Source organism: Gopherus flavomarginatus, chromosome 3 (assembly GCF_025201925.1).
Source record: "Gopherus flavomarginatus isolate rGopFla2 chromosome 3, rGopFla2.mat.asm, whole genome shotgun sequence".
NCBI classification, from domain to species: domain Eukaryota; kingdom Metazoa; phylum Chordata; order Testudines; family Testudinidae; genus Gopherus; species Gopherus flavomarginatus.
In genome coordinates this window covers 104,218,766-104,234,811 of record NC_066619.1, presented here as the reverse complement: position 1 = coordinate 104,234,811, position 16,046 = coordinate 104,218,766, and the positions used below count along the sequence as shown (strand labels likewise).

Sequence of the window (16,046 nt, the reverse complement as noted above, 5' to 3'; positions counted from 1 at the left end):
GGTTTCTTATGACAGGAAGTTGCCTATGAAGAGTGAGATTTTGCATAGAACAAATTGTCAACATCACAAGTCAAAATATACAAAGTAAATATCTTTAAATCAAACTCTAATTAATTATAAACCAGCATTTTTTTTACTTTGTCTTTTGATAGTAATTTTGATTATTGATGGAAATATTTTTATTGGTTTGTTAGTATAAGGTGAAATCTTATCAATCTTACCAACATTTACCAATTTAAAAAAAACCTATTTCTTTCAAACTTAAATGTATAGTATGCAAGATTTTAATCTTCTAATGCTTACATTTGGAAAATAATGAACAAATTGATGTCATAAATTAACAAGGTGCTCATAACTCCAGCAGAAATGCCTGCTTTTAGATTATTTAGTGTGGAATATAATGGACTATTTTTTGTCTCCTAAGAGGAAAATATCCTTTTACTCAAGATCTGGAAATTAGCTGGTTATAGATGGTTCAGCCTACAACTACTCAACTTGTAATGATGCCTTCAGGAGCTGCTGGTCCAGTGAATCACCGAACACATCCTATTTCTATTAATAAACTGCTTCTTATGTGCTATTGTATTTTATTAGCTTAATGTGAAGTTTAGTCTCTGGGGGTGGAATCCTGGCCCCATTGAAGTCAATGGCAAAACTGCCAATGATTTCTCTGGGCTAGGATTTTACCCTGTGCTTCCATTAGTCATATGTACTGGTCAGTCTCAGTTACTAAATGCTGCTGAGTGTAGAGATGCTAAGAGCACCCAAAACTTTTCTTCTTCCGTGTGTAGAGAGGTTTCAGTCTATTTTAGTGAGAGTTTTTGAAGGAAGAATGAATTCTTGATCTTCACCCAGGGATCAGTATATTTATACACCTCTAGAATGCATAACAGCTCTTCACCAGGAATGTGCCATTTAACAATCCTTTTTCACCATTGCGTGCATATATAGATCAAATGGCACCCATCTGTATCAGCAGGTATACCTGCAGCCCAGTGTGGAGGCAGGCAGTGTTTGTGCAACCAGCCTTCTCCAAGGGCTCATCCAATGGCGGGCAGTATTAACTTGCAATTGGAATCTGATGGTGGATACTGCTAAGGGATTTATTATTTGTATAGCCCTGGTGCCTAGAGGCCACAGTCAGGACCTGGGGACCAAATGTGCTGTGCTCTGTACAAACACATGCAATGAAAAATGGTATGTGCCCTGAAGATGTTGCAGTGTAAGACTGCATCCTGTATTGAAAACCATGTGGGTGCAGGGAAGTTTGGGGCCCAAATATTAGATGAGACACAGCAGGTAGATAGAGCAAACTGACTGGGGGAGCACAAGGTAAAAGTGAGACAATTATGACTCCATCTATGTGTATCCCAAGTACCTAGTAAACCCCCTCTTCCTTGATCACTGCAGCCCACTTTTCGGGTTACAGTGGTCAGCTGCATGTCCCCTGGCAGAGCAGAGTTCAGGGCAACTTTCAGAAAATGAGTGAATCATGAGTAAAATTTTAAACTCAAATGGCTGCACTTTACAATTTGAAATGTTCATGTTGGCTGATGCTCTCAGAAGTCTCTCTATGCTTTTAAGAAAAAAAGACGTATAACTAAGTTTGTAGGAGTATGGAGTAGTATCCTTTGCTAATAGTGAGAGCTATAATCAGAAGTTTGGCTTTAAGGAAGTTAGAACTCTGTCAACTTCCCTGACAGAGCTTTTAAGCTCCACCAGCTTTATAGGTATGGATTTTTTTCCTTTTTCTTCTTTATTTGTCTAAAAATATAAATCCAAATGTATGTTTTTATGTTTCTATATGCAATATATACTTATATTTTTTTCTAGCAGTGAACCACAGTCACCCACATTTTTCTGAGATAATGTATTTATAGGTCTCTGTGTGGAGAGCAAAAAGAGGTGTTTTTCAAAAGCCTGTGCAGAACTTGGAGTTAATCTCTTTTTTTATTCTTGGGCTTAAGGGTCTGCTTGTTGGCCAGCTTCTGCCATATCAGTTTGGAATGTGTGAAGTTCAGTTTCTGCAAGGATATCACTCTGGAGGCAGTTAAAAAACTCTGCAAAAACAGTAAAAGGTAAGAGCTTTGGCTTTACACTGATAGAAAACTCAGCTATCCTGTCAGTGCTCAGCTGATATACTAAGTTATTCTATCGGACACAGACTTTGATCCTGATGATTCCTACAGCCAACAGTACATTGTTTATATATATTTTTCCATTCATAATAGGTGCTATTAAGGTATCTATTCAGATGTTTTACATGCCATTTTAGACAGCTTTTAAAAACTGCAGAGGCTGATGCAACTCTCAATGACTTTTCATACAGTACTTCAGGAGTCTACTTCCACTTAGTGTTTTTAACACTGAAAAGAGAAATGTGATCTGCAGAACATAAGCTTGTATTGTATTTTTTTTAAATCGATATTGTTACATCTGAAAACACTCAGAATAGGTGCAAGTGACCCAGCTTTCTGACTGTAGATGTGAGCTGATATAATTAACCATGGAAATACAGAATGAAGTGATAACACTCTTTAGCTCACTGGTTAAAGAAAGCAAGCAAGCAAGCTCTGATGTTGTGTTTATAGTGTATAATGGAAATATCACACCTGGAGAGGGGAAACCGAGTCACTTTAGAATTTTAGTATATCTTATAGTGGGGCTGTAGTTGTAAGTACTTCTGGATTAAAAATCTGTACCTTTCTTGAGTTACTAACCATGATAAAAATATGATCCTGATCCTGCAGTGAAATATACACAGGTCGGCACTTGTGCCTGCAGGGATCTCAGGCTCCACATGGCCCCTGAACTGTGCCAAATCCTGGGAGCTGAGGAATGCTGGCCAATCAGCACACCTCTCTTCCAGCTGGCCAGTGGGTGCCAGAGTCCCAGGGATAGTTACCTATTGTCCCTTAGCAAATGCCTCCCTGCCTTGCTATTAGGACTGTCCCCCTTTCAGCACCTGCCCCGTCAATATCCCCAACCTGTTGATGTGGGTGGGTGGCACTTTGATTAAAGAATATTTGATGTAAGAGGTAGGAGAAGGGACAGGTTGATTTTCAGATGCCGTGGTGAGTTTGCAGAGCTGGCAGTTACAAAACCTGGGCTTGAAAACTCACTTGTGTTGCTGTGGAAGCCATAGAGAACAGAATAAATGTGTCTCCATGAAGTCATATTTACAGTCACTTTTCTTACTGTAGCCAAAGTTTAAAAGAAAAGGTTTATATTAAAAACAAAAACCAAACTCAGCTCTGTGATTGGTTCACAGTGTATTATTTATTTAACAAATGTAGCTGCTCTTGTTTTTGGATTGTCTGCAAAGAACTTTCATAAGTTTATTATTATTCAGAATTATTTGCTAAGTCGTCATTGCAAATAATAATTGGTTTGCAGTGTGTATATAAACGAGACCATTGTGAGTTTTTGAAATTTGAGCTATCTTAGGTTTGATTGGACATATAAGGTCACTTGTTCTGTTTCAGTTCTGTGACTGGATGAGTAATTACGATGGCCAGTCTATATTACAAAAATAACTGGACAAGCAGAGCTGGATATAACTTGTTAAATGTCATGTAGTTACAAGACAACAGAGGTGACAATATGGATATATCCAAAAGCCTTAGCCTAGTTTTGCACCCTGTTAAAACACTGAGTTAGGCTCTGCTCCTATCTGTGTTAAAATTCTAACTGTATAGTAACCAAGTCAATGGACAACTGTTATATCTGAGTCTTGAAACTCAGTTGTTTTTGTAGAATAGGATCATATTTCCATTCTAACTACTCCTGTGTACAGAGTCTAAATTTGCTTTCTGCGTATATTCTCCAGTACTCAAAATTCATTGTTTAAACAAACATCCTCATCAGTAACTTCTTTGCTAGAATATTTGTGGTAACAGTATGTGTGCAAAGTCTAAGCAAATATATGTAAATATTTGAACAAATATGTGTTGAAAATAGTTGTTTTTTAAGTGTTCTCCAGTTCTAGAACATTATGCTCAACAGAGATCTGCCAGGTTAATGGAAAAACTTTAGAAGGAATATTTACTTCATTCATGGAATGGGGGTCACAAGAACACCAGTTTTATTTCATAGTTCACATTGGAGGGGAGTACAGGAAGAGCATAGTAGTAAGAAATCCACTGCATTTTGATATAAAACCTGTCTTGTTAAAAAGAAATGGCACCCCCAACAGAGTTCAAATTTTTTTTTTAATCCAATCCTTTATCACTGACATACATTCTTTATTCTACCATTTATAAAATGTTTATAGTATAAAAATATAAAAGGCTTTTATGGGCCTTGATGGGAAAGGAGGAGGGTCTCTTAAAATGGTTAGATATACTGAAGAAAGATTTTCCAGCTCACTTGTTAAAGAACTATATGAACATCTCACTCCTTAATTTAAGAGCCATGAGTATGAGGTTCTATATTACATTCCAGAAGAATTAGTGTAGTTTTACAGCTTTGTAAATCTTATCTGATTTGCTGTTCTGAGTTATGTAACCTTTAATCTTCTTTGGTGTAAAAGAACAGATGAACCTCCTTTAACACTTCCTCATTGAGGAGATTCTTGAGAGATACCATAATCGCATTCCTGTTCTTTCTTTTTTGCCCATAAAGTTGTATCAGTATTGTTTCCTTGTAAATGCAAGCAAATAATTATTTGGTGTTTTGAAGGGGACTTTTTCTGTCCTGAACTGAGAGTGCCAAAGGGTTGTTTAGGCCTAGAGTACTCAAGCTGCTTGTATTCTCCATTTTGCAGCATTTAGATGTAACCAGGCATATGGCCACAGTAGAAATTGTTAAGGTACATTTTAATAGAGAACAAAAGTACGCCCTGTTGAGAAGGAACTGTCCATTTTCAGTACAGAATATGTTCGGTGTAAAAATCTCAGCAAGAATTTTACCTAGATCCTTATTCTGCTCTTATGTTAAGGTACAATGAGTTTCAAATTCTGTACACAGAAGCAGTTTCAAATGCAGCTCTTAATCATGCTGATTACATAGGTATGTTAGTTCAATACAGTCACTCCTCACTTAACCGTTGTAGTTATGTTCCTGAAAAATGCGACTTTAAGCGAAACGATGTTAAGCAAATCCAATTTTCACAAAAGAGTTAATGTAAATGGGGTGGGGGCTAAGGTTCCAGGGAAATTTTTTTCACCAGACAAAAGACTATTTGTGTGTGTGTGTGTGTGTGTGTGTGTGTGTGTGTATGTATAGTATGTGTGTATATACACACACACGTTTTAAACAAACAATTTCATATTGTACACAGCAATGATTGCGAAGCTTGGTTGAGATGGTGAAGTCAGAGGGTGGAAGAGGGTGGGATATTTCCCAGGGAATGCCTTACCGCTAAATAATGAACAAGCACTCAGCTGAGCCCTCAAGGGTTAACACGTTGTTAATGTAGCCTCACACTCTACAAGGCAGCACAAATGGAGGGAGGGGAGACAGTATGGCAGACAGAGACACACACCCTGTGTGTGTGTGTGTGTGTGTGTGTGAGAGAGAGAGATGCGCATTGCCCCTTTAAGTATGCTGACCACACTCTAAGTACATTGCCTTTTTAAGCAAGTTGAGATAGCAGCTGCAGCTAGCATGCTCTCTTCATCCTGAGCCCTGTCGTGTCTCCTCGGCTCTGTGGAGATGGGGTAAGGAGGTGGCTGGAGCAGTGTGGAGGGGAACACCCTGATATTAGCCTCCCTCTCCTGCCCTCCACCCCCACCCCGCACAGCAAGCAGGAGGCTCCTGGAGCAGCTCCAAGGCAGCGGGCAGGAGCAGCATACGGCAGTGGGGGAAGGACACCTGAACTGCTGGCAATTGTTAGCCTGCTGGGCAGCTGCTGCACAGGGAACTTAGGGGAGCGGGGAGCTGATAGGGAGGCTGCCAGTTCACCCTGGTTCCAAGCCTCCACGAACTAACTGCAACAGGCTGCTCTTTCTGCAAGCAGTGGACAAAGCCAGTGGCTGCCAAACATTATAACATTATAATTATATTATACATTATAAGGGAGCATTGCACAACTTTAAACGAGCATGTTTTCTAATTGATCAGCAATGTAACAATGAAACAATGTTAACCGGGACGACTTTAAGTGAGGAGTTACTGTACAACACAATACAGCTGGTTTTCATTCCAGTGTGATTTTGAAGTCATAAGGAAGAAGTGTTTGCTGGGAACAGAGAAGGAAGTGCACTAAAGGACAAACTTAAGTTATTTTCCCTTGCAAATCTGAGGAACTGTCCCAGATTGAGGTGTCATTATAGGAAGTTTTGGAACAAAATGATCAATTAAACAGCAATAAGTCACCAGGACCAGATGATATTCACCCAAGAGTTCTGAAGGAATTCAAATGTGAAATTGCAGAACTACTAAGTGTGGTATGTAACCTATCATTTAAATCAGCTACTGTACTAGATGATGACTGGGGGGTAGCTAAGGTGATGCCAATTTTTAAAAAAGCTTGAGAGGTGATCCCGGTAATTACAAGCCAATAAGCCTGACTTCAGTACTGGGCAAATTGGTTTAAACTAAAGAACAGAATTATCAGACATATAGATGAACACGACTTGTTGGGGAAGAGTCAATGATTTTTGTAAAGGGAAATCATGCTTTACCAATCTACTAGAATTTCTTGAGGGAGTCAACAAGCATGTGGACAAGGGTGATCGAGTAGATATAGCGTACTTAGATTTTCAGAAAGGCTTTGACAAGATCCCTCACTGAAGGCTCTTAAGCAAAGTGAATTGTTATGGGATAAGAGGGAAGGTCCTCTCATGGATCTGTAACTGGTTAAAAGATAGGAAATGGGATAGGAATAAATATTCAGTTTTCAGAATAGAGAGATATAAATAGTGGTGTTGCCCACTGGGACCAGTGCTGTTCAACGTATTCATAAATGATCTCGAAAAAGAGGTCAAGAGTGAGGTGGCAAAATTTGCAGATGATACAAAACTACTCAAGATAGTTAAGTCCCAAGCAGACTGCGAAGAGTTACAAAGGGATCTCACTAAACTGGGTGACCGGTTAACAAAAAGGCAGATTAAATTAAATGTTGATAAATACAAAGTAATGTACATTAGAAAACATGATCTCAACTATACATATAAAATAACAGGGGTCTAAATTAGCTGTTACAACTCAAGAAAGAGATCTTGAAGTCATCGTGGATAGTTCTCTGAAAATATCTAGTCAATATGCAGCAGCAGTCAAAAAAGCTAACAATGCTGGGAATCATTAGGAAAGGGAATGATAATAAGACAGAAAATATCATATTGCCTCTTTATAAGTCCATGGTACACCCAGATCTTGAATACTGAGTGCAGATCTGGTCACCTCATCTCAAAAAGATATACTGGGATTGGAAAAGGTTCAGAAAAGGGCAACAAAAATGATTAAGGGCATAGAACAGCTTGTCATAAACAGATAGCTAAGGGTTAATGTCTCTTTCACCTGAAGCACCTGACCAGAGGACCAATCAGGAAACCGGATTTTTTCAACTCTGGGTGGAGGGAAGTTTGTGTCTGAGTCTTTTGTCTGTCTGCCTGCTTTTCTCTGAGCTTTGGAGAAGTAGTTTCTACTTTCTAGTCTTCTGTTTCTAAGTGTAAGGACAAAGAGATCAGATAGTAAGTTATATGGTTTCTTTTCTTTGGTATTTGCATGAATATAAGTGCTGGAGTGCTTTGATTTGTATTCTTTTTGAATAAGGCTGTTTATTCAATATTCTTTTAAGCAATTGACCCTGTATTGTGTCACCTTAATACAGAGAGACCATTTGTATGTATTTTTCTTTCTTTTTATATAAAGCTTTCTTTTAAGACCTGTTGGAGTTTTTCTTTACTTCAGGGAAATTGAGTCTGTACTCACCAGGGAATTGGTGGGAGGAAGAAATCAGGGGGGAGATCTGTGTGTGTTGGATTTGCTAGCCTGATTTTGCATTCCCTCTGGGTGAAGAGGAAAATACTTTTTGTTTCCAGGACTGGGAACAGAGAGGGGGAGTCACTCTGTGTAGTTTCACAGAGCTTGTGTCTGTGTATCTCTCCAGGAGCACCTGGAGGGAGGAAGGGAAAAAGGATTATTTCCCTTTGTTGTGAGACTCAAGGGATTTGGGTCTTGGGGTCCCCAGGGAAGGTTTTTCAGGGGGACCAGAGTGCCCCAAAACACTCTAATTTTTTGGGTGGTGGCAGCAAGTACCAGGTCCAAGCTGGTAACTAAGCTTGGAGGTTTTCATGCTAACCCCCATATTTTGGACGCTAAGGTCCAAATCTGGGACTAAGGTTATGACACAGCTTCCATTTAAGGAGATATCAATAAGACTGGGACTTTTCAGCTTGGAAAAGAGACAACTAAGGCAGGATATGATAGAGGTCTATTAAATCATGACTGGTGTGGAGAAAGTAAATAAGGAAGTGTTATTTACTACTCATAATACAAGAACTAGGGGTCACCAAATGAAATTAATAGGCAGAAGGTTTAAAACAAACAAAAGGAAGTATTTCTTCACACAACGCACAATCAACCTGTGGAACTCTTTGCCAGAGTATGTTTTGAAAGCCAAGACTATAACAGGGTTCAAAAAGAACTAGATAAGTTCATGGAGGATAGGTCCATCAATAGCTATTAGCCAGGACAGGCAGGAATGCAAAACCTTCTCTGAAGTGTCCCTAGCCTCTGTTTTCCAGAAGCTGGGACGGGTGACGGGATGGATCACTTGATGAGTACCTCTTCTGTTCATTCCTTCTGAAGCATCTGGCATTGGCCTCTGTCGGAAGACAGGATGCTGAGCTAGATGGACCATTTGTCTGACCCAGTATAGCCGTTCTTATGTTCTTCAATGGGATAAGGGCACACACTTGTTACTGATGGAAGAATTCAAAGGAAATGCCCCATGTGGAAGCTCAGAATTTCCAATCCCCTTCACAGAGTATGTTTTTTTAATTGAGAATCTTTTTGTCATTCTGGGACAAATTCTTCTCTCACACCACTGTAAATGCAGAAAAGTGAATATCATTTGTATCCCTTATACCTAAAAAGCATTTAATAAAATAACACTCAGTACTTTCCTGTTCTTTTTTTATTAATTCTCTCTAAATTTTGGAGAGTTATTTAACTGGTCAGTTATCTGGGGTAAAATTTTCAAAAGCACTGAGTGTCTGAGGATCCTAAACGCTATTGAAAATAAGTCAGATTTAGGCCCCTTGGTTACTTAGGCACTTTTGAAAATTTTACTCTTTTCTTTGGTTAAAGGAGCACTGTGATATATATGGTACCCACTATTGTATGTTAATACACAAAACATTTGCTTTTTTCATATTCATAGATTATAAAGCCGGATGGGACTGCTGTGATCATCTAGTCAGACCTCATGGTATAACATAGGACATAGGACATCCTGGAATTAATTGCTGTAGGAACTAGAGCTTGTCTTTTAGAAAACAGCCAATCTTGATATTTTTTGCCACTAAAAGCTCCTTACCTTATTAAAAATGAAAATAATTAAATCTAATTTACTTTTATCATTATAGGTCCCACTCTGCCCTCAGTTACCTAGGGAGATGCACTTGTGTAACTGAGGGCAAAATTGGGGCCTTGATGTTTACTTTTTGCATTTTATATAGCTTGGAAGATAAACCCAGAATGGTCAATTTCTTCTTCTGATTCTCATATACTGCAAATTGTGTTTGTTTAGGTTTCTAATAGTGCACAGGAAAGGGAGAATTATTCTGTTTAAAATGTTTAAAATATAAAAATGTTACTGAATAAATATATTAAAATAAAATTCTGAAAATTTTATTGAGCCTTGTTATATCATGGCTTGCAACCCTGCCCTGCCACCCACTTTTTACATTAACAAAACATCATGTAAATGTTGGGAATATACTACTTGACAGCATCCCCTTAATATATCCTTCTTCAGTCACCTCCTAGCATTGGAATATTTTTGGTAGAGTGGCATGAGGAAGATTACACAGGCCTCCCTAGTTAGGACCATGAACTTTTATTGGTTATTCCAGAGGCTCGCAAACTACCTGATTGGTCAGATAGTCAAGGGGCTTTAAAAGGGATTAGCACAGTGTCAGGGACTCATCCTGCTTTTGCTGCCAAGTACTCTTTTACCATCTGTGTTTAATTCTATTCCTAATGGTCTGCTTTCTCTCTTTCAGGCTGAAGTTGCTTCATCTCTATGGCTGCCACATCACTGATCTGGAGTCCATTAAAGAAATCAATAAAACAGTGCAAGTGTATCATGACCTCGGTTTCCCACCTGCTAACATTTAGTTGAATGAGGAACTCTGCCTATTGCTATGGACACCTTGGCTTGTAAATATGCAAAGGTGATGCTGTATCAGTTAGTCTTGTACATATTTTTAATTGTAATCTCAGCACGGGGTTGGGAACCATGAATTCCTGAACTGTAAGCTTGACACTGACTCCGTTTCTAGTTTTGCCCAAGTCACTTACCTTCCTCGCAGGGGTGTTGTGAAGATAATGCATGTGAGACATTTTTAAGATGAGAAATACAATTCACATGCTAACTATTATTAAATGTATTACCTTTGCTATTTGATTGGAAAGAATAAAAACGTGGGTCAAAATCAGCAGTGATGTCAATGGTGGCCAGCAGGAGTAAGCTCCAGTGTAAAAAAAATGTTTGCAGTTGGCAAAGGAGTGTAACTTGCAGTGGCTGTGCACACTGAATGATATACACCACTGGGTATTCTGTGGGGAACAACTTTCAAAACTTGTGTAAGCAGCTTCAAATCCCATTGAAGTGACTAGAAAAAAGAAGGGAAAGGGAAGAAGGCCACCAAAATGGGGAAAATAGCATAGGCTGAAGTCCTCCCTCCACAACTATTGTATACTACAAATCACATACCTCCATCGTAACTCTGCATTCCTAAGGATGCCAATCTTTCATCATCTCCCTTACCAAACACACCTCTCCCAGCAGATTAAACTTCCACTATTAATAGTAGCAAGAGGGGGTAGTGTGGTAAAGAGATATGTATATCGAAGAGAATTGTGAGGAGGGGCAGAGTTAAGGTTGTGCTATTTTTCTTCTGTGTGCTTGTGCATGGAGGATTACAGGGTATGTACTACTGCTCAACTTTTAACTTCTTTGTTTTTCTGGAGTTGTGATGGCTATGTTATGTGAGCACAAACATTTAGTTGTTTCACAACAAGATTTTTTGTGCATGTGCTACTGTTTCCTGTTGCACTCTTTAATCTGCTTGCTGCTTTGCAAACAAACGGCACAGCTCTGGCCCAAAGAGCTTAAACTGTCAAAAGACAAAACAAACAGGGAACAACAAACAGGTAATGTGACCACATAGTGACTGGTCACAGGCTAACGAAGTTTTAATGGCAGAATATATATTTACACACACAAACAACTACATTAAAAGAACATTATCAAGATTGCAAAGCTAAGTACTAAAAAATTAGGAAATGCCAGAATTAAGGTTGCCTGTGCAATTAATAATTATCAAAGTTCCTGGTTGCTCTGGACCATGCTGGGTCCAGGACCTGAAAGGATATCAGGGAGATTCTCTCTCCTGTGCTGTAAATGACCCTGCTGCTGTGGCCAGGCAGTGGGAGGAGAAAGCTGCCTGATTCTAAGGCAAAAGAGCACAAAAGTTGGTTCAGTGGTGGGGGCAAGGAACAAGGAGCCTGGAACAGAGGCTGGCAGTGAGGTGGAGAGGGAAACTGGGAGTGGATGCTGGGGTAGTGGGGGAGGCAATCTGGGAGACTGGAACTGGCTAGGCAAAGAGACAGGGTCTAGGAACTGGGGGAAGACTGGGACTGGCAACCTTAATTAGGATGCCCTTGTGCATGCCACTGAGAAGAGAATTTAGCCCCAGGAACTCTGTTTAAATAAGTCTCTTCTCCTCTTTCCCCTTCCTGTTAGGCAATGTAATATGACAACAGATAATATCACAACTGTAGCCAAAATTAGTGGGATCCTCGTTTCTCCTTATAATGTAAATGATTAACTTATTTGATATGTAGTGGAAAAACACACAATTTAACACTTCAGAGTGATATTGTTTTATACTGAGTTTGAAGTGTGTGCAACATAGCACCAGGGAAACTGATTTTATGTCATGTACACTTCAGGTCCTATTCAAACAGAATATTTTAGGTTGTGAGATTATGTTAGGTATTCTGTATTCACACACAGGCTCACACAGCATGATTTCATACCCTGCTACTGTCCTATTCAACCATAAATTTTCTGGTGCTGAAACTGGTTTTGAAGTGTGGTTTGAGTTATATTTTGTAGTTGGGTGAAAGTAAGCTGGTATGAGCTGGTACGGCGTACTGGTAAAAAGTGTCTGCCAGTACTGGCCTGTACGCAGCTGACGTTAAAGTGCTGCTACAGCAATGGACCCTGCTTAAAGCGCTTCCATGGCAGTGCTTTAATGTTGTCCCTTTTGTGCCCCTCGGGCCACTGACGGGGGCAGAAGGGGCAATAGGAGCAGCTGCCTCGAGGTCCAGTGATTTAAAGGGCCCAGGACTCTGGCTGCTGCTGATGCTACCACGGCAGTGACCAGAGCCCCGGGTGGTGCAGGCCAGTGTGGTCTACAGGCCCGCCTTTTCTGGGGATCAGAGCCAGCCCCCATACTGCTAAGTATTGAATGTTACTTTCACCCTTTGTAGTGAGACAAAAAGGCACTGAAAATTGTATCTCTATTTCTAAGATGGTTGTAACCTTGGTATCTACATATTGAATTCATATGACTGCTTCTTTCTGTCTCCTGGGTAAAAACTACACTTAGAGGGCCATAGAAGTGATATTTTGTTTTTGAATATTAAATTAGGCTAGAGCTGGACTCAAGCAGCACATCCTTCTAACAATAGGTGCATAATTTCAGAACAAAGCTTTGTTTTGCCATTTCCTGCTGGGAATCCTGCCCTCAACACCCACTGTTAGGGCTCATAAAATGAATCATCTTTTGTTTTGTTGTATCTGTGTCAGTTTGTTTGAATGGCATGTTTGAACCCTCTGATTAGAAACATGGGTGCCAAGCAGGATAGGTTGAAATTGGCTGATTGTATAATACTATAGGTCCCATCTGTTTTGGAGGATATACCTCTTCCATGACAGTGCTAAACGACAGTATATTTCATCTTGTTGCTTGAGCTTAATCGGCCAAATTAAAACTTCTGTAGCAGTGGAGGAAAGAAAAGCACAAAAGCCCATATTCTGCCCTCAGTTATAACTACTGACTACAGAGTGGGTTGCATTCATATAAGTAAAGGCAGAATTTGGAGAAAATGTAACAGTGACATATGGGTCTCACAAATATTGCTTTTATAGGGCCTGCTCCAAAGCCTCCTGAAGTCAGTAGAAAGACTTCCATTGACTTCACAGGGCTTTGGATCAGACACATTGTAGAGCAAGGTGGGAATGTCTTATATTGCTCTTTATTACTTGTATCATCTTAGATGTTCAGGGTGCTTTACAAAACAAAAAGTTGGAAGCCCTAGCCTAAAACTCTGAGGATGAGAACAGGAAAAGGCAACATATGGAAGGGTTGAGAAGAACAAGATGTAAAATCAGGACTAATAAAGGACCAAAATAATATCCAGCTATACTCTATGTGATGGCATATCCATGGTAGACCATGCCTCCAGAGACATGCAACCATGAAAGAGTGAATCTGACTATGCCTGAGATACAAGATTACCAAGAAGTATAATCTAGTTAACAGCATGTGGCAACAAAGGCAAACAAGATAGGGTGTACATGTTGATTATGATTTTGAGATATCACTGTCTGATGAGGCAAACTCAACCCACAAATAAAAGTAGTTCAGCTTAACAGGTTGTCAATATCAAAAGCCCATGCCTAGAAACTCCTGTTATCAAAGGGCTGGCACGCATAAGCAAGATAAGTGTGTTTCATTTTGATGAGGGAACAACTGCTGTCTGCCTTAAAGCTCTCCTCTGTTAGTCAGTATGGTCTTCTTATTCATCAGGTCAATACTTAGTGGGCCTCCTTTCATATAAGAACATGGAGGAAGCAGGATTTCTTTTGTTCTAGTTAGGAAGATTTTGCTGGAGTACAAAGGTGTCATAAACAGATAGCTAAGGGTTAATGTCTCTTTCACCTGAAGCACCTGACCAGAGGACCAATCAGGAAACCGGATTTTTTCAATTTTGGGTGGAGGGAATTTTGTGTCTGAGTCTTTGTTTTCTGTCTGCCTGCTTTCTCTGAGCTTTGGAGAAGTAGTTTTTGCTTTCTAATCTTCTGTTTGTTTCCTTCGGTGGGCCACCTCTTCTTCTTCTAGTTTTCTTTTGTGTGCTGCCTCTTTGGCTGCCTGTTCTCTTTGGTAGGCTGCCAGTTTGATGCTTTCTTCCTTTTCTTTCAGCTCCATCTCTTTTTGTTTTATTTCTAGTTCCTGTTTGTGTTTTTCCATCTCTCGCCTGTGTTCAGCTTCTTTGATTTGTTCAATTGCTTAAAAGAATATTGAATAAACAGCCTTATTCAAAAAGAATACAAATCAAAGCACTCCAGCACTTATATTCATGCAAATACCAAAGAAAAGAAACCATATAACTTACTATCTGATCTCTTTGTCCTTACACTTAGAAACAGAAGATTAGAAAGCAAAAACTACTTCTCCAAAGCTCAGAGAAAGCAGGCAGACAGAAAACAAAGACTCAGACACAAAATTCCCTCCACCCAAAATTGAAAAAATCTGGTTTCCTGATTGGTCCTCTGGTCAGGTGCTTCAGGTGAAAGAGACATTAACCCTTAGCTATCTGTTTATGACAAAAGGGTTAAATCTTAGGCCCTATCTATACTACATGGCCTACAGCAGCATAGCTATGCTAGCTTGACTGTGTGTAGACACAGAGAAAAAAAAACCACACACAACTTGTTCCTCCAACCTACTTCTGAGGTCACGTCAGCTGTTCTGGAGAGACTGAAGTTGGTACTGTGAATCCTTTATAGAGCATAATACTACAATAAATCAGTCAACCTCTAATAGTGTTTTGGATCACTCTAGAGTGGCTTCCTAAATGAGATTTATGGAAAAGCACAAATTCTGACAGACCCCATAGTTACCGATAATTCTAAGAACATAGCACTTCCTGTGCTGCAGAGTGAACGTTTTAGTTCAGAACTGTAGCAACATCACCTCCCCAAGGGATGGCAGCTAGGTTGACCAGAAGCATTCAGCTGTTGACCTAACTGCATCTACACCAGGGGTTAGGATTTTTCACACCACTGAGCACTAAGTTGATCCATGTTTTAAGTGTAAGACCGGGCTTTAGCCTCTGTGAAGTTAATGGCGTTTACACCTCAGTGAGATTGGCCATTTGTAGTCTACGTTAAACAAGATGATTGGAAAAAAACAATTGGTTCCTGGATCTGTTAGTCTCTTCAGAAGTCAGGCTGTGGCACAACAATATTTTATATTACAACAGGGTCCCCATAAACTTTCACTGATGTCATTTTCTGTTGATTTGACATTTTAATAGGATCCTCTTATATTCCTATCATTTGCCATTGTATCTGGATCACAATACAATGGACTAGGACATTGTTAATTAACATATTCTAAACGCAACTATTTATTAATACAGGAAGCACTTTTAATAAGAAACAGACTCCCATTGACTTCAGTGGGCTTTGGACCAGGTCCTTAATGCCCTTTTTCCTTCTTCAAATACCGAGTCTTAAAAAGGGATGGGGAAATTTCCGTTACCTGTAAAGCTTTTGCTGCAGCAGAGAAGAGGACTGTGGTAGGGGTACTAATCAGAGAATGAGTAACCAATTTCTAAATGGTGTCATCTTATTAACAGCCTAAAGACAATTCCAGGTTCAGCTGAACCACTGGACATAAAATAAGGTGTGTAGGCAGTTCCTGCGGCCTGAACACTTAGCAAGGAAACATGTCTAACAGACCGTTCAATGTTTTCTCCAAAGCAACTACAATGCAAACAGATGCAAAAAGCGTCCACTCCTAAAAGCTTCCTAGACAGCTTCTTTACTAAGTGAGTAATTTTACCTCCCTATTTGCATT

The 16,046-nt window shown here is 39.6% G+C and overlaps 1 protein-coding gene across 2 annotated transcripts in view; it reads left to right on the top strand.

Annotated features, from left to right (window-relative positions):
* The window catches only part of LOC127046695 (uncharacterized), a 100,672-nt gene extending 88,190 nt beyond the window's left edge, over window positions 1-12,482 (top strand). Inside the window, exons 14-15 of one of the 2 annotated variants that reach the window (XM_050944133.1) lie at window positions 1,968-2,078; window positions 10,173-12,482. In XM_050944133.1, coding sequence (XP_050800090.1) covers window positions 1,968-2,078; window positions 10,173-10,287 — 226 coding nt within the window. In that variant the 3' untranslated portion in view covers window positions 10,288-12,482. Of the gene's footprint in view, window positions 1-1,967; window positions 2,079-6,148; window positions 6,347-10,172 lie in introns of those variants that run through there. The other variant, XM_050944134.1, reaches the window with a different exon arrangement.
* Window positions 12,483-16,046: the final 3,564 nt, after the last annotated feature.